At 42.2% G+C, this 19,407-nt stretch overlaps 1 protein-coding gene across 29 annotated transcripts in view; it reads left to right on the forward strand.

The window, feature by feature from the left end:
• The window catches only part of MSRA (methionine sulfoxide reductase A), a 383,609-nt gene that overhangs the window by 268,957 nt on the left and 95,245 nt on the right, over positions 1-19,407 (forward strand). For 27 of the 29 annotated variants that reach the window (XM_084997830.1, XM_084997834.1, XM_084997838.1 and 24 more), the window contains one exon: positions 8,151-8,257. In XM_084997830.1, coding sequence (XP_084853956.1) covers positions 8,151-8,257 — 107 coding nt within the window. Of the gene's footprint in view, positions 1-8,150; positions 11,162-19,407 lie in introns of all 29 variants that reach the window. The other 2 variants (XR_014828473.1, XR_014828472.1) reach the window with 2 other exon arrangements.

Consider the following 19,407-nt stretch of genomic DNA (forward strand, 5'->3'; position numbering starts at 1 on the left):
TTTTTTTTTGCTTTTTGCTTTTTAGGGCCACTAGGGGTTGAATCAGAGCTGCAGCTGATGGTCTACATCATAGCTCACAGCAGCACCAGATTCTTAACCCACTGAGTGAGGCCAGGGATTGAACCCAAGTCTTAATGGATTCTAGTCGGGTTCGTTTCTGCTGTGCCACAACGGAAACTCCCAGGAAGCCATCCTTGAAACAGCACTTGAATAGGCTGTTCCCCCAGTGCCATTAATCTGTGGTGGTCTTCCTGTGCCATCTCTGTGGAGGCAGGGGCTGTTTAAGAAGAATGGAGTAGAGGGACTGACTCTGTTTATGTATTTGGATTGTTTGAAGTTCTGAGTCCTTCATTGGTTGTTTCATTGATAAAAATTTTGAAGAAGCAAGCCGAAGTGTTCAAAAATCTAGTACATAGAGTTATAGCAGCTAAGCCTCTCCTTATGCGAATCTCACAAAGAGAATGAAATAATACAGTGTAGATGTACCATCCTGAGTGTGACAGTGCAGTATGTAGGCCAGTGGTCTTTCTCTGAGTGTGGTTTCCCTCCGAGTGGGTAAGCCAGATACTGACCACAAGAAGTTTGATCTCTGAATATTTAGCAATTTAATAAACTTGTCTAATAGTACTTTAATAAACATATCTAACATGAGTTTATCCAGAAAACTAAATGACTAAAGTGATGGAATGTAAGAAACAACATCGCCCTAGAGATGTGAGGTCAGATGGCTTGAATGGGAACAAAACCACATGAATAGCTTGAAGTCAAGTTAGTTTCCCTAGACACAGAACCTGAGACAGACATTTAGTACATGTGACTTATTGAGGAAAAAGAAAAGGACCTGTAAGGCTTAGTTAAGGGTTAAGTTAGGGAAGGAGAAGACACTGAGCAGGGATGTGGCCTCAGTAGCCTGACCTTGGCCTGCTCCATGGTGGAGTGGGGAGAGGGAATTCTGAAGGTGTGGTCATGTGACTCATTTCAGTGAGTGGCAGGTGTATGATGGAATTTGTGGTGTGGACCTGAAGCTCTCTCAGGACAGAAAAAGTAGGAGGATGTGTCCTTCTATTTTTCCTTTTACTAGTCTACAACTTGGATATGATGGTTGTAGCACCAGAAGGTATCTTACGTCCCTGGGAATGAGAGCCATCTGCTAAGGATAGTTGAGTGGAAAGAAGAAATCCCTGGTGAGCATGGCACCTCCCTGCCACCACTTGACCACCTCCCTCCATACCTTTCAGGAAAAGTGAAAAAGAAATATAATTCTATCTTGTTTAAACCACTTTTTTTTTTTTTCGTCTTTTGAGGGCCACACCTGAGGCATATGGAGGTTGCAAGTTCCCAGGCGAGCTCTGCTATCCACCCTATGCCATAGCTACAGCAATGCCAGATCCAAGCCGCATCTGTGACCTTCAGCACAGCTACCACAGCTCACAGCAATGCTGGATCCTTAACCCACTGGGTGAAGCCAGGGATGGAACCTGCGCCCTCATGGATACTAGTCAGATTCCCTTCTGCTGAGCCATGATGGGAACTCCCATATCTTGTTTAAACCACTCTTGTGTTTGTTAAACTGATTGCAGGGGCTAAGTGGTATGGAGAGATGAAGCTGTACCAAGTTTTAAGAGATATGAGACTTTCTGAGAGATATGATAAGATGGTTTAGTTACCAGGAAACACATAGTGATAACAATTTTAATGCTTCTTTTTTTCTGTCCTGAGGTATAAATAAGAAGGGAAAAATACTCTTTTCTGGCTTTCTCCATATAGTTGAGAACTTTATTTCTTTCAGACTGTACATGTGTTTATTTCAAATTGTGCTTATTCACTGAAAATTGGTAATGTTGTCTTCCTTGTGGACTTTAAATGTGTAACTTAAAGTGCTATTTAACCGATAAAAAAAAAAGTATTGTTTTCTCTAATGAAAATCTCTATTTTAAATTTGGGGGTAGAAAAGTAAAACCATACTGGTAACCTCTGAAATTCACAGATGCAAATGAAAACATGAATACCAAAGACCTCTGATGCTCTTTTATAATTACTGGTTTCCACACATCCTAGAGGTTTTATTTTTTTCTATGTTGCTTCATTTAGCTGTTTGAATATGTAGGCTTTATAAGTGATTATATCAGAAGATATAGTTCATTAATGTACAGTAGTGGCTCTCAGTTTTGCCCCCTAGAGGGCATTTGCCAGTGTACAGAGATATTTTTGGTTGTCACAACTGGGTGGACTCTGCTGGCATCAGTGGATAAAATTTAGGGATACTGCTATGCATCCTGCAATGCTTAGGAGTGCCCCTCACAACAAAAAAATTATCCAGGCTAAGGTGTCAGTAGTGCCAAGGTTAAAAAAAAAAAACCCATAGAGAATCCTTGGTAGTCATCCTTTTATTTTAACAGTTCAGTTGCCCAACAGTGTCTTCAAAATCACTTATATTTCATTTCAAGTATATTAATTAATTTCTTAGCTTTTTCTTACCTCTTCAAAATAGCTCAGATACTCTTGCCTACCTCAAATGACCTTGTTAACACTTTCCCTTGCTGATGATTCCCCTCCTGTTAAGCAAGAGAATGACTGAGGTTTATACTTAACCTAAATCCCATGGAACTCCACATTTCAATGTAGTTTCCTGGGGTGCCTAGATTAACAAATCAGGAATGGAACATATTTATATTCCAAATCCAATGGATAGTTTGAAGGAAATTTTACTTTACTTGCCTTCGCTTTAGTTTTCAAGGGTATATTTAGTGAATATTGATATGGAGAGTAACTGATTAACGTATTGGCTTTCAAAAGTTTAAAGGAATAAGAAACAAGTTGAAACTGTAAGTCTAATGTGAGAAATATGAAACTGAGTATGCTTTATAGGAGGCCTCCGTCACCTTTCTGCATTACATTCACTTTGCTCTGAGAATGGAAAATCTGAGAAATGATGTCCTTGGGCTTTATTCCTGGGAAGAGGAGAGAAGTATTAGACTTGCAGCACTGGCAGCAGTGATAGAATTATGTAGTGAAATGACCCACTATTGCAAGGAACTACTAGTTTATTTATTAAACCTCCACAACCAGAAACAACCAGGAAGCATTTGTTAAGCAGCCCTGAATTAGGACTCTGCAGAAGATCTAGGTGCTCATCCTGGATTTATCATCACACATCATGAGGTGTTGACTCTTGATCAGAGTAGAGACTGTGGAAAGGGAAAGAAGAACATTACTGAAGGATTTTACAGAAAACAAAGGTAAAGCCGGATGACTGCCTGCCTTAAGGTATAAAGGAGACTCAAATGAAACATAGATTATTACAAAATTGAAAGCTTAGGTTGCTAGGAGAATGATCCAGTCAATGGATAGAGATGAGAAAGATAGAGGGCAATGAAAGATAATGAGGTCAGGGTGAGAACAGAGGGATGATGGAGTCTAGATATGTAAATGCCTAACAGGAATGTGGCTCAACATGACTGATGCCTGGAAGAGAACTTGAATCACAAATTCAGACTTTGTGAGTTCTCAGAAAAGAAAATGTTTCCTTCCATTGGAGGACACATGGAAAAGAAGATGACAATCAAAGGCTGAATCCAGGAACATCTGTAGTAAGATGGGTGAGGGGGGAAATGGAAAAGCAAATAGACATAAAATGTCAAGAAATAAGGAAAGTCTACAATGCTACAAGGCCAAGGGGCAAGCATTTAAGGAAGGAAGACACTGTTAACAGTGTAAAATGCTTGGCAAAAGTGGCACAAAGTCTGAGAGGAGACACTGCAAAGTGGAGAAAGGATGTTTTCCAAACATGGAGCTGGAACAATTGTATATCCATGTGCAAACAACAAACCACCACTACAACAATAAAACCAAAGCAACCTTGATCCATACCTCACACCATTTACAAAACATAAAGTGAACCATAGCTTTCAACTTAAAACTGAAAACTATAAAACTTCTACAGGTAAATACAGGAGAAAAATCTTTGTGACTTGGGTTAGGTAAAGATTTCTTAGATACAGCACCAAAACTGTGACCCATCAAAGAAAACATTGATATACTTGTACTTCATAAAAATTGACACTCTTTGGAAGTCACTGTTAAGGGAATGAAAGACAAGCCACCCCTCACAACAAACCTATAGATTAGACCTTTATAATCCTTGTTCTACAGAAGAGGTTTGAAGCTCAGAAAGATGAGGTAATTTTCATAAAACATGTCAGTGGCAGAATCAGACTTAAAAACAAGGTCTTGCAGCTCTAAGTTGTAGGCTTCTTATAAGAGACTTAGTGAACAGGTTTTCCTCTCATATGAATGACTCTTGCTTTTGTTATATAAACAAATGGAGGCTGAAAGAAAGGGTGAAAACTTTCGTGATGCTAAACATCTGTGAATGCAACATATTGAAAATAACAAGAACAGAAGATCCATATATACAATAGGTTTTTCAGTCTGTTGAGCATCAAATCATCTTTCCCAGTGAACCACATGTTTTCAAATTTGAAGCTTCTATCTATTAAAGAAGCCCTTTCATTAATGAACCAAAAGGTACATGCATTGTTTTTTTTTTTTTTTTTGTCTTTTTGCTATTTCTTGGGCCGCTCCCGCGGCATATGGAGGTTCCCAGGCTAGGGGTCCAATCGGAGCTGTAGCCACTGGCCTATGTCAGAGCCACAGCAACAGGGGATCCGAGCCGCATCTGCAATCCACACCACAGCTCACGGCAACGCCGGATCATTAACCCACTGAGCAAGGGCAGGGACCGAACCCGCAACCTCATGGTTCCTAGTCAGATTCGTTAACCACTGCGCCATGACGGGAACTCCCAATGCATTGTAATTCATTGAATACACCCCCCACATATGTGGACATATATGTATGGTTTTGGTTAACAATATTACACCTTCTCCTCAGGATGAACTATGATGGAAAAAAAGCAATCAAAATGATAATATCCTTGAGTAGACTGGAGATTTAACACCTTGTCCAGTATCACCTAGGAGTTAAAGAAATCCACACACAAAGGCTTTGGTGTTTTCTCTTCCTTCCTCATACTGTATTTCTTTAGCACATTCTCATCCTCCTTCCTGGCCATCAGAGTTTTAGCCAGAGTGACCACGGAGAGTGTATATTGTTTCTGACACAAGGAGCTTTTAGTTTAATTAGAACATCCAAGGAGGGTTTTGATTAGATCAGGGCTGTACATTCAAATATGAATGAATTCTGCCCACAGATGTAGCTGTAACTGTAAATAACTCCCATCTTTCCAAGAGATAGTTAGTTTGGGTTCATGCAAAGAGAAAGATGCAGTGAGTCTGGGGCAGAGCTGCAGATAAAGCTCATAAAGTTACTCCTCTTTAAAGTTGTCCCCATAATGATTTTTATTTTTGCCATTATAGCTGGTTTACAGTGTTCTGTCAATAAAAATCATTATAAAGTAAAAAAAAAATAGAGCCTTTATGCTAAGGGAGGGAAATTTTTTTTAAATAAAATAAAAAATAAAACTGTCCCCAGTGTGTTGGGGACAGCCCAGATCTTCACAGAAAGACAAAGGCAACAGTGGCAAGAGCCATGTCAGTATTATAGTGTGACAGTGAACAGATGATTAAGTTAGAATGTGAAACCAAGGGATCGTGGCTTCAAGGAAGGGACCATAAATCCCTATCCTGGATTGCAATTATAAACTCTTAATTGTATAAGTATTCTACAGATTATTTTTATAGAAAGTCATTACCTTAGTACTTGCCCAAATGACAGCCATGTGGTTCTTTTCTGCCCAGCCACCCAATTTTATGAAATCTTCCAGATGTTTCTATCCCTTAGGTTGTCATGTCACCACAAGAGCAGCTCTAAAAATGGATGTAAACTCAAGGGGTTTCATTATGCACTGCTTCTATCAGATGATTTGTGAAAATATGATCAGTGCAAGAGCCCACTGTTAAACCATATCCTTGGAGTGATTCTTAATTATTCCCACTCTGTTTTCTAAAAAGCAAGTTTCTATCCATAAGCAACAATGTTCCATGATCTTGTGATAATTCAAAGACCTCCATCTAAACACACAGATATTCATTATCTTAAGCATATAAGATGTATGAAATCTTAGCAAAACTTGTTGAAAATATAAATAGGTCATACCTGCAGGTTCTCTTTTACTCACATACTAATTTCTCTTTTAAGAGAAAGAATACTTAAATAGATTTAAGTAGCTGTGCATGGAGACCCTGCTTTTCTGCATCTTGTGCTGAAAGGAAAGGGGTCCAATTTTACCGAAAATCAGCCATCTGGTAATATATTTTTCTTCATGGAGAGTGTTTCAAAAGGAACAGTAACGCTACCTTTGTGTCCTCATGAAAGTGAATGTTAGGATGAAAGAATGGAAAGTAGTCACACCAGAAAAGCCCTACTTGTAAGGGAAGAAGGGAAATTGAAGAAAAACATTCTGGAATGTGTATTTATCCAACCTCTCATACTCCGCTAGAATGTGAACTCTGTGAAGGCAAAGCTTTCTTTCATTCTTTGCTGTATCTGCAGCATCTGGAAAAGTATTCATCAAATATTAAGAGCTTAATAAATAATACCTATAGTAATACTTGCATATCATATACTGTAAACAATACAGTATAGTAATACACACTGTATACTATAGTACTACTACTGTAATACTTAAATTAATATATAACTTACAAAGCACTGAAGTGGATATCATTATACAGTGCTTATTAAAGGCATAGGCTGGTTTATTTTTATTATATATTATTAAGTTAATATTTTGATGTCATTATTGGTATCGGCTCTTTAAGCTACTGATTAGGTGCTGGTCCCCATGTGACACTGTCCATCCAGGAGAGATTAGGACTCTGAAGGTGGGAGGGTGTGATTTCTAGGAAGTAGGCTAAGCTGGGGGCTTGAAAGTAAGGAACTGTTTATTTTGGAAAGTTGCATCTTTTATTGAAAGAGTTTGGGGGCACTTGTTAAAACAGAAACTAATCTACGAATGATGCAGCAAATGTGTGAAGTTCATTTTACAGCAGCATGGTGGTCTCTAGGGGTCCTATGGAGGCCTGTGGCTGTTTAACTTGGGGACTTGTATCATTCGGTTAGAAATTGACCACCATCAGAGTTCCCATTATGGCGCAGCGGGAACGAATCTGACTAGGAACCATGAGGTGGCAGGTTCGATCCCTGTCCTTGCTCAGTGAGTTAAGGATCCGGCATTGTGGTGAGCTGTGGTGTAGGTGGCAGACGCGGCTAGGATCCTGCGTTGCTCTGGCTGTGGTGTAGGCCAGCAGCTACAGCTCCGATTAGACCCCTGGGCTGGGAACAAGTGTGGCTCTGAAAAGACAAAAAGACAAAAAAAAAAAAAAGAAAGAAAGAAAGAAAAAGAAGTTGACCACCATCTACACTTCAGCCACTGTGATGGGGTGGAGCATGTGCTGGGCTGATTGAAGTGCCAGGTTTTCCTTTGATTGGGTGCATGGTCGTAGACAAACTCTTTAAATGATTGGGGCATCAATCATTTTGTCATTTATTAGGCATCTCCTATGGGCAAAGCACTCTGCCAGGCACTTCTCCATATAAGATTTCATTTCCTTATCTGCCAAGTGAGGGACGGTAATACCTGCCACACAGGGTGTCTCATTAGGATCCAAGGAAACGGTGTGTATCACAGTGCCTTGCAAGTGATAAATGGTTATGACTTACATATCTGCATAGAAAAATGCGTATTTGTAGAGCGTCTACTCTGATGTAAGATCTGTGATAAATTTATTTTTGGGAGTTCCCATTGTGGCTCTGCAGGTTAAGGACCCTACATTGTCTCTGTGAGGATGTAGGGTTCAATCCCAGACCTTGCTCAGTGGGTTTAGGATCAAGCGTTGCTGTGGCTATGGCATAGACCCCAGCTACAGCTCCAGTTCAACCCCCTAGCCCCCACAAATTACATATGCCACTTACATATGCCACAAACGTGGCTGTCGAAAAAAAAAATTAAGTTCAGAGAATATTTGTTATAATTAAAATGGGCAAAGCAGAACAGATACCGTGTATGCTTGTTTGCGAGTGGTGTTGAGATGAAATTAAAACAAGCGCTTGGCAGCAAGTAGCACATGTGACACTGGCCTCATTGCCCAAGCCACCCCAGTAATCCTCTCTGCTTTCTACCTTCCCAGGCTTGCGCCAAGGCCAGGACCACGGTTCTCAGTACCGCTCTGCCATCTACCCAACCTCCGCGGAGCACATGGAGGCAGCCCTGAGGTCCAAAGAGGACTACCAGAAGGTAGGGTCCCCTCTCCCTCCCAGGTCCCATCTGTGGAGGAAGAGGCTGGTTCTCGGCACCTGGCACTGCATCCTGTTTGTGCAGGTTTTGGAAATTTCTGTCAGCCCTTCTGCTCCATAGACGTGCTAAAATAAGATTTTAAGAGTAGGCCCTTAATTATTTCTCTTTAAAATCAACTTGTCCGGATGAATATATAGCTTAACGTATAATTTCTCTCTCTCTCTCTCCCAGTCTCTCTCTTTTTTCTTTCTTCTCTCCGTGTCAAGCTGCTCAGGCTACCATACAAAATACTGCAGACTGGGGGGCTTAAACCACAGAAATCTATTGTCTCACAGTTCTTCTGATGCCTCTGAATTTAAAATTGCAGTGTTGGCAGGACTGGTTCCTTCTGAGGCTGTGAGGGAAGGCCTTGCCCCAGGCCTCTCCGTGGCTTGCAGACAGCTGTCCTTCCCTGTGTCTTCTCATTACCTGCCCTCTCCCAGCACCTGTTTCTGTGCCCAAATTAACCCCTTTTATGACAACTCCAGTCATATTGGGTTAGGGCCTTAACCTAATGACCACATTGAACTCAGTTACCTCTATAAAAACCCTAACTCCAGATAAGGTCACATTCTGAGGGCCTGGCAGTTGGGATTCCAACATATCTTTTTGGGGATGCATGATTCAACAGAGAGTGCTCTGTCCGTTGCTGGTAATAATAGATTGAATTATAATAAAAAATAGTTCTCAGAAATATAGACACTACATCATGAAATAATTATTTTCACCATTAACCTGTATCCTATTTTTAAAATCTTCTTTAATAGAGATTTAGTTCTTTTAAAAATAACTTGCATTGCCTTAAATTTTGCAACTTTGTGATAGTTGCAATGGTAATTTTCTTTATATTGTCTGATTTGGTTCCACATTTAACAATAGGGCCAGGAGCTACTGTAATGCTGATCTGTTTTAGAATTATATAAAAAGTCTGCTATGCAGTAGTTCCAAGGAATGTCTGGATTCTCCACCTATCCCCATGGTTGCAGAAGTGGCAGAGAGGAGGAAGCAGGGACAAGAGCCTATCTACTGAGGAAAAGTATCAGGACATGCAACTCTGGGTCAGTTCAACCCTGAAAAGCAGAGAGAGCTAACAGAGTCACTGATGGGACCCCAGTTACTCCTCAGCATGTCCCCCTCCCTCCGAGGCTGTGATGTCTGCTTGGGTGATAGCAGTAAGAAGCCTCCAGATGGCCCTCAATGGCTCTGCCCACATGGAATCCCTCTCTTTGAGTGTGGGCTGGGTTTACTGACTCCAGTGAATGACAGAAGTGATGGGATGTTATTTATGAGATGAGTTTACCACAAGATTGTGGCTTCCACCCTGGGGGCCCTTTCTCATTTGCCCTGGGGAAAGCCAGCTGCCATGCTGTGAGGCAGCCCCGTGTAAAGGCTCACATGGCAGGGGATGAAGGCTTCCAAGAACCACATGAGCAAGCCTGGAAGCCCCTAAACCCCAGTCATGCTTTCAGATGAGACTGCAGCCCCAGTGTGACAGTTTGATTGCAGCCTTAGAATGGGCCTCAAACCAAAGGCACCCAGCTGAGCTGCTTTGCAGAAACTTCAAGAATATAAATGTTTTGAAGTCATTTGAGTCTAGTTATATTTCCATTCTAAAAAGCTTTTAAGTATAAATTATCCTTTCTCATATCTCTTTTTATGATGACTTTTATGATAGTGGTGGACTTACCTGCTGGCAGTTAAGCATGCAGCCTCCAGCCTTGAATTGCTTCACTTGGTATGCCAGCTGCATAACTTTGTATCAAATGCCTGAAACTAAGAAAGCCACATATCATATTCACTCCAGGCAGACACATAAGGAGGAGAGACCTCTGTCACAAGACTCCAAGCCAGAAGCAATGGGAGCTTTGTCTATGATGGTGGAAGTATAAATGGAATGAAGGGATGTTTAGAAAGTTGAACTAATAGAAACTCAGACTTAGATTGGAATTAAAGAATAGATGAGCGGAGGAGTCCAGGGTGACTTTCAGGTTTCTGGCTAGTGGTGTTTTATATGAAGATCTGGAGGACCAGAGGCATATTTATGGAGACAGTAAGTTAAATTTGGATATGTGGAGTTTAAGGTACCCCTGATATGTGCATTCACTTGGCTGTTAGGAGGAGACGGGGACTGTCCCCACCTTTCAGGGAGGGTTGTTGAGGGTTGTTGTGACTACTAACTGGGTTAATACTTGTAAAGCATAGGGCCTGGCACATAGTAAGTGCTCAACAAATAGTAGCCCTTTTACTCTGGGGATTGTCAACTTATATTTGGTAAATGAAGCCTTAGTTGCTGATTTGATCACTTAGGAAAAATGATGAGTGATAAAAGGAGACCTAGGACCCAAGGAACATCAGCATTTGAGAGATGGGTAAGGAAGTGCCCATACCATACAGGACACTGTGGCAGGATTGATAGAAAATCACCCCCAAGCAAAAACTTAAAAGTTAGTTCTATTTGGTTTAATCCCACGATATTTAATTGTAAAGGCTGTGTTAGTAATTAATACTAAAAGTTACCTATGATTAGTGCTATACATTGATTTCCTATTGTAAGGATTCACAGCCTCTTAAGAATGAACAGTAATACTAAGAGACTCTGGAAGGATATTAATTTCCCTCCAGAATATCTCAAAATGAGTTGATATTCAGGTGTTCATAATGAAGATTTTAAGTTCAAAAGTTGGTGTCTTCCATGTGATGATAAAGAGGCTAACTTACACCTGATTTGCTGGTTTCCACCCCAACATAGCTTCCTATCCTTCAATTTGAGTGGACCCACATTGATCTTAGACACTGATACACATATGAATTAAAATTTAGATATTAAATATTCTTTTTTTTTTTGCCATTTCTTAGGCTGCTCCTGCGGCATATGAGGGTTCCCAGGCTAGGGGTCCAATCGGAGCTGTAGCCGCCAGCCTACGCCAGAGCCACAGCAACTCAGGATCCGAGCCGCGTCTGCAACCTACACCACAGCTCACGGCAATGCCGGATCATTAACCCACTGAGCAAGGGCAGGGATTGAACCTGCAACCTCATGGTTCCTAGTCGGATTCATTAACCACTGTGCCACGACGGGAACTCCAGATATTAAATATTCTTTTAATAGTCTCTTTATTAGTTTTCTAGGTTTAAGGAATGTTAATCTTATATTCTAGACAGTTGTTCTAACCAAGTGCTTCTTGGGTATTCTATACCTAAGCATATGGGAATTAAATATATTCCTACATATACATGTATACATATTTTTTGCTTGACTTTTAAAAGTAGGGTCTATTTTTAAAATAAAGATTGGAGTCTTCTGTGCCCCCAGCGTGCATTGCTGTTAACATAACCACATATAACTGCTTTATCAACAACTCAGAGTACAATCACTGTCACATCTCTTTATACATAAAGAAAACTGGCCCTGGATTCTGCTGATAGGCAAGTAGAAAGTGCAATATTTCTCTTCTGGCAAACTGAGTAAAACCCAGAGAGTCTTGATTCTAGCCCATGGCCTCCATACAACTCTCTGCCCAACAGCAGTGGTCTCTCCTGCAGTGTCCGGTAGCAGCCGCGAGCCACATACGGCTGTTGAGCACTTGAAGCGTGGCTCATGCGACTTAGGAACCAAATATTTTGTTTTATTGTGTATCTAAATAGGCACATGAGGCCCATGCTGCCTGGCAGCACAGCAGTATAAGGGGGGTGGGGTGTTGCAGGGGGCAGGGGAGTCAGTCTGGCCCCCAGTGGGGAGACTCAGGGCTCCAAACCTTCTGCTCCCATGTGGGCTCACTGCGAGAGTTCAGGGCTGCCGTGGGCGCCTGTTCTCACAGCCATCAGCAGTTCTGCCTGAGGAGCTGGTCTCCTCTCCTCTCTGGACATGCACAGCATGAGGGTCAGGTACTCTTCCTCCAGCCACTACCGAAAAGAGCTGAGTACTGACAGCCACAGCCCTTGGCTGAGCTCAGTCAAGTGCAGAGAACTCACTCCATCCCTGACATAACCACTGCCCAGGAGCCCCTACCTGAAGCCTTGGGTCAGGATTTATCCTTCTGTCCCACCTTGAGCAGCAGGAATGACTGTCTCTGTCCCCTTTTTCTGATCTTCACCATGAGAGATCAAGCTGTTTCCCTTTTCAGGATGAAACAAAGCATCTCGTTTTGTCTCCTCTGCTAGGGAGTGGCAGGGCTACCTACGCCTGCACCCAGGTGGCCACTGTGATCTTTGTCTTAGTCTGGGTCCCAGGGAAAGCAGAGCCCATGACAAAGACTTAACTGTGAGGACTTACTGGGGTGAATGGAGCCCTGGAGCAGGAGGGGAGGACCTGGGTGGAAGAGAAAAGGGGGGGAGAACCGATGTTAGGTGGCCCCTCCTCTTGACGATGGGGTGTTTGGTCCTTATGAGATGACTCATCCTTCTGGAGGAAGAAGGGATGCATCCATCTGTTGGATGTCACTCCCAAGGGTTCACCCTGCACTTCTGGGTTGCACACGTGTCAGCTTAGGACATTGTGTCCCCAGGGTAGGAGGCAAGAGGCACAGGGCAGGGGTGTGAGGTGAGAAGCTGCACAAAGCTAGTCAGAGGCTCTGCAGAGCAGGCAGTGCCTCAGGGTCAGGGGGGAGAAAGGTGAGGCCAAGGGGATCAGAGCTGGTGCACGAGAGGTGGCTGATGCAGAGGGTCCCCTGCCCATCCCCACCCAGGCAGCTGACTACACTGAAAGATGATTTACTACGATTTAGTGACTTTATGGCTCCTCTGTTAGAGCAGGAAATAAAAAGCAGTAGTCCAATTTTAGCAGGCGTCTTGCTACAATCATATAGTTACATAATATACAGTTAGATGTGTGTATATATAATAGTGACACTGGTAATAATGGAACAGCAACACTATCAAGTATGTACTACATGCTAATTAGTGTTTTAAGTACTTCATATAAATGAAGCCATTTCTGTATCTCTGAATGTATTTATCTATATACAAAATAGATATAATGATATAATGGATAGTATAGATATAGGTGTGTATGTATCTCTCCCTCTTTTTTTTTTTTTTTTTTTTTTTTTTTGGCTGGGTCCACAGCACGCAGAAGTTCCCAAGCCAGGGACTGAATCCAGACCACTGCTGTGACCTGAGCCACAGCAGTGACAACACTGCATCCCTTAACTGTTAGGCCACCAAGGAACTCCTCTCTCTCTGTATCTTTATGAAAAATTTTATGCACTCATGTATCTCTTGTTTCTAGTTTTGAAGCTTGTTTGAATTTCTAACTGTCCATTCCATTGGAGTAATTGATAAATAGGTACACATGCACACATACAGGCACACCCAAAAGAAATCAATAATTAGTAGTACTGATAAGAGGTGATATAATTGGGTTTTACACCATAAGAAATTGATCTAGTGTTCCCGTCATGACTCAGTGGTTCACGAACCCAACTAGTATCCATGAGGATGCAGGTTCAATCCCTGACCTTGCTTGGTGGGTTAAGGATCCGGCATTGTTGTGGCTGTGGTCTAAGCCAGCAGATACATCTTCTATTTGACCCCTAGGCTGGGAATCTCCATACGCTGTAGGTGGGGCCCTAAAAAGACACACACAAAAAGAAGTTGATCTGTGTTTTTACATTTACATTAGAGTAATGTAGTTTTTTACTAGATCCCACTAAGTAGGGAGAGCATCTCAGAAGTCACAAGTTGCCTTCATAGGTGAGTGAAGGAGAGGAGGAAGCTCAGGAGGTGACTCCTGGAATTGGCTTCCTGGGTTTTCTATCTAATCTTGAACAGATTCCTGAAGCAGCAAGGGTCTTTAATCTGGGTGAGTCTTTCTTAACCACATTGGGTGGGGGTCTAGAACTCTGGAATCCATCTCCTCACAAACATTTAGGTTTATCTCTGAGAGCGGGGAGGTTCTGCAGATGACTCTTTCCATGCGTTTTATATGTACTGTTTTCTCCTTAAAGAATTCGCATTTTGGGGAATTCATAGTGTTTGAGCCCTGGTGGGACCCCTCTGCACTAACTCTAACATTGGCTGAGGTTACTTATTTAATAGTCTTCGCTAGTTTCCCCCCAGTGACCCCCCAGTAACCAGCTTCTTCAGCAACTTCTTTGTGCTACGTGAAGTAGAGAGTGACAGTACTGCTTACCACGGAGCAGCCATTTGAACATAAAATTAGCTGATTTTATCACAGGGACCAATTGTTGAGCTAATTAGATGTGCCGTACTGCTGATGAGCCAGAAACCCAAAGTGATTTTCCATCTAAACTGTGGTTTTCTGCAAAGTTGGCTGGGTTGGAGATACCAGGCTCACCAACAACTCTGGAAAAGGAAGAAAGACTGAAGACGTTTGCTAATTTCCACTCAGATCAGCCTTCCACTCGAAGGCTGGAGCGTTGTACCAAAGAGGACCGGAGGGAAACTTCAACTTCACACTGGGTTCCTTGACCTTGAGAGGGCGGGATTCCATTCACAGGATTTAACAGCTGCTTCATGTTTTTGGTGAGCTGCAGCCTTTGCACACAATTGGGGTGTTCTTGTCTTTGGTCAAAAGCTTCATAATCTTTTTTTTTTTTTTTTTAAGTATTTTCATCATTCCTCTGAGTTTCATGGTGGAATTATTTGTCTATGGTATTAATTGGAGGAGATAACTGGTGTATCATTAATTGTTTTTGGAGCATTAAATGTAAGCAGTTGACCTTTCCAGTGAATTTGTGATGACAAAAATTTTCTAGCATTCCAAACTGAATCGTGGCCTCTGGCAGGGAGAGGGGTTGTTCACTCCCTATTCTTATGTCCTAAAAATGCGACTATTCCTCATTTAGGAATTAAATCTGTTGATCACCAATAGTCTATATTTCCTGAAATATGATAGAGAATTTATAAATCTAAAGACTGTGGCAGCCACATGTGCTTTCCTCCCAGTACCTCAAAGCTTCATGAACAGTCAGCACCACCTTTCATCTGGATAAGCTTTTTGGGTGAATGTTAAATTACCCACATGTGTCAAATGTAAGACAGTACCCGAATGTCTGTCTCTGTCTCTCAGCATCTTTGTTCATCCATCCCCCCATTTACCCATCCATCCATCCATATCGTCGGCAGAGCTATACTCTCTAACCATTTACCACATTTTATCTTAAATGTCAATTATCTAGCAATGTGTCATCTGTCATCTATATTCTATACATTGTCATTTTAAAGAAAAGTACCCAAAGGGAAGATAAAAAACAGTGTGCAATGATTGGGTTACAATAAGTATTTTTCTTTTTAGAATTGCTTTAACTTTGATTATTTAATTTGATTACTGGCTGCTGACATTCCTTGGCAGGTGGCCACTTCTTTCCAAGCCTAGGTGTCTTATTTCCCTCTGCCTCTCTCTTACAAGGACACATGTGGTTACACTGAGGGCCATTGAATAATCCAAGATAAGCCCCACCTCACAATCCTTCATTTAATACAGCCCTTAGGTCTTTGCCATATAAAGTAACGCTCCGTGTTCTAGGCGGGTATGGGGAGGGGGACACCATTATTCAGCCTACGGAAGTCCCCAGGCCTGATTTCCATCCTATCACGGTCATGTGTCCGGCCTCAAATGGGACTAGGTGCTCTTCTTTCCTGGGCTGCTCCCCGAGGGGGCATCCATCTGTCCCTTCCTCTGGATCCCAGGGCCACACACAAAACTCGCCCAGTTCCCCATAGAGGATGAGACTTGCTCTCTTCTGTCCTGGGGTCCTTGTCTAGTTTTGAAGGAAGGTATAAATTTGCATAAACTTACCCCCTTTCAAACACCTCTATCTTCAAAAGAGCTCCAACTTCCTCCCACACTGCTTACCAAAATAAAGTGGCATACCAAAACACAACAGGAGAAAAATCCTAAGGGCTAGATTTGGGGGAGAAAATTAGGTGTGGGTGTTAGAAGTCAAAATAATGTTTGAATGGTTGGTGAAGATGTCCAGTACTCTCTTAGTCACTTACTAACTGTAGGTCCCTGACTTCTACTTCTGGTCTTCATTTTTAAGTTGTCTGAGTATGTATGGCAAAATTTCCTCATAGTTCTGTCATAAGAATTAAATAAAATTATATATATTTGTGTGTGTATATATATATATATATAATACCTCTTGTTTTATACATATATATAGATATACCTATTATAGCTCGCATATAGTAGCTGCCCAACATGCGTTAATTGAAGTCGAGCCCTTTCAGTTTTCCAGTTGAGAAAGTAGATCTAATTATCCCAACCCAATCAAGAGAAATTAAATACACCAATAAATATCCAGTTATGCTATAATCATCATAATGTAACTAGACTGGGTTGTCCCCTACCAGGAGGTACAGAGCCTTTGTGTTTACTTGTAAGCATCTATAGGCTTGAAAATGTCCTTCCTTCCTTACCTTCCCCCAACCTGCCTCAGTAAATTAATACATCAATTACCTTATCAAATATTAATTACGTACTGATTAGTTGCCAGACTCACATTACAGCTGTTTCAAGCACAGCTATCTGAAGAATCTCACCAAGTTTCTTGTAATAAACTGTGCTCCACATGGTCACAAAAGCCCATGTGTCACCTGTGTTCTTTCCTGTAGACCATTTGCTGGGAACTGTTCTGATGTTAAGTGATCTGTTCGGGGCACTCCTACTCATCCTTGTTTTCCCCAAGATTGTCAGCAAGAGGTGTTGACCTGAACTGAAAAGAAGTAGCAGAATAAAGAAACCCACTGTTACCCCTTCTTATGTATGGACTGAATATTTGTCTTTGTTGAAGACTTCTGTCTCTCTCTCTCTCTTTTGTTTTGTTTTGTTTTGTTTTGTTTGCTTTTTAGGACCACACTCGCGACATATGGAGGTTCCCAGGCTAGGGGTCGAATCAGAGCTGGAACTGCTGGCCTATGCCACAGCCACAGCAATGCAGGATCTGAGCCGTGTCTGTGATCTACACCACAGCTCATGGCAGTGGCAGATCTGCAACCACCGAGGGAGGCCAGGGATTGAACTTGCATCCTCATGGATGCTAGTCGAATTTGTTTCCCCTGTGCCACAACTGGGGAACTCTGAAGGCTTAACTCTCAATGTGATGGTTTTTGGAGGTGGGGTCTTTGGGAGGTGAATAGAGCTAGATTAAGTCATAAGGATGGAGCCCCCATGATGGGACCAGTGCCCTTGTAAGAGGAGACACCAGAGTGCTTGCTCTCCCTCTCCCTCCCCCACCCCTCCCCCTCTCCCTCGCGCTCTCTACCCGACACACCAGCCCACAAGCACACAGAGAAGAGATCAGGTGAGCACACAATGAGATGGTGGCCGTCTCTAAGTCATGAGACAAGTCCTCACAATGAAACCTACCCTGCTGACACATTCCTGCCTCCAGAATGGTGAGAAACAGTGGTCTTTCATTTGCAGCCGCCCAGTCTGTGATGCTTTGTTATGATAGCCCGGGCCAACTAAGATACCAGGGAGGGTGGAGAGAACCAGGGCCTCTTGGTGAGAGCATCTGGCTGGGGTCCTGCTTTGCCCTTACTGACCGTGACCTACTTCTCCATGTGTAAAGTGCGGGAAGATAAAAACAACAAAAGGTTTTACAAATCTTGACAGTGTCTAGTGCTTTGTCCCATATCGTGTGAGTAGTGACCCTCACCCTACACTTGGGGGTAGTTCAGGATCTGTCCCCCTACATGCCTTAGGAAGAAACTGAAGCTCCAAGGGCTTCATTTGCGTCCCCAAGGTGACCCAGTTGATACATTTAGACAGTTGAGTCCTCTGACTCCGAATTCCATATGCTGTCCTCACATGCTGCGTGGAGGTACTTGGTCATCTGTCAAGCATTTTACAAATATCACGGTTTAATGGGGGTGACTCGAGAGACAAGGCTGTTGACAATGACTTCATCCTGCTTTTCCAGAGGCCCTCCAGTCTCAAACCATTGTGGAAATACGGGATCAGGAAACCTTTCTTTCTGTTGTGAAGAGAGGAAATGGCAGGGTTATTCCCATGTCTTTGTTTGCAGGGAAATGGGTAGGTTGCATTCAAGAAATATCCCTTATCAGTCTATTCTGTTCTCTGCTCTGAAGACAAAACCAGCGACAGCACTAAAAACTCTGCTTTCACCAACACCAAAAATCATTTGTGCCAAAGCACCCTGAGTAGATGTCAGCTGATATTTTATGGTCTGAGGATTAGCCAGCTCTTCCACTTCTTCTTCTTTTTTTTTTTTTTTTTAACGTATACTATTGTTTAAAGTATGGAGTTATGATTTTAAACATCCATGGAAAATCTCTGAATAATTCATTCACTTACTTTAGTCAAAGAGAAAACCCCCCTTTGTCTGCCCAGCAATAAAGATGAAATTCCTCTTATACTCCTCTTATAGCTTTGTGATTATCATTGCAGATGTTATTATAAACTCTAAATAAGAACTTGTAAAGTAAATGTTTTTAAAATGCCCATTTCTGGGAGGCAGGCATCTATATTTCTATGTCCGCAGCCATATAGACAGATAAATCTTTAGCCTTAATGGTTTGGTTGCATCTGGGTGATTATTTTCATTTCCACTTATTACTGTGTGTTAGACTCCCTGTGTATGAGTACAGATTGCCCTTTCTTGCACTGTATTTAGAAATATCTGCATTACCCCTGGGCATTTGTTCATTAATAGGGGGTAGGGAGAGAAGAAGCTTGTAATAATGGGCTTTACATATTATTAAACTGTGTGCATCCACATTTGGGTCCAAATGAAAAAAATCTGGTTTGTGTGACTGCCCTCTGGTGGTTGTAGTCTGTTGCTGCAGCAGCAGGGAAGTGCATCCCTGGGGTGGAGTTCTGCTGGCCTTGGCAGCTTCCAGAAGCGACGCAGACAACGGGGCATCATTGCTGGGCCATCGGTCTTTGATTCACGTTCACTGCTTTTCATCCAAGTGCACTGCAGGCACCCTAGGATTCCACTTACTGGCCGGAATAATGATAGGAGAAAACGTTCTGGTGAGAACCAAGGAGACAGTTTCATCTGGGGGAGGTATACATACAAAATAACCCTGACCCACATAGGGTGACATTTGAGTGAATTCAGATTCTCCTTGGATCATACTCCTCATCTTTCAAGGCCAGCTTGAGAAAATGCAGTGGCTCC

The sequence above is a fragment of the Sus scrofa genome, chromosome 14 (assembly GCF_054392235.1).
Source record: "Sus scrofa isolate SSC_HxYL_T2T_F1_AM1 chromosome 14, Sscrofa_HxYL_maternal_Yorkshire_Landrace_v2.0, whole genome shotgun sequence".
Taxonomy (NCBI): Eukaryota; Metazoa; Chordata; class Mammalia; order Artiodactyla; family Suidae; genus Sus; species Sus scrofa.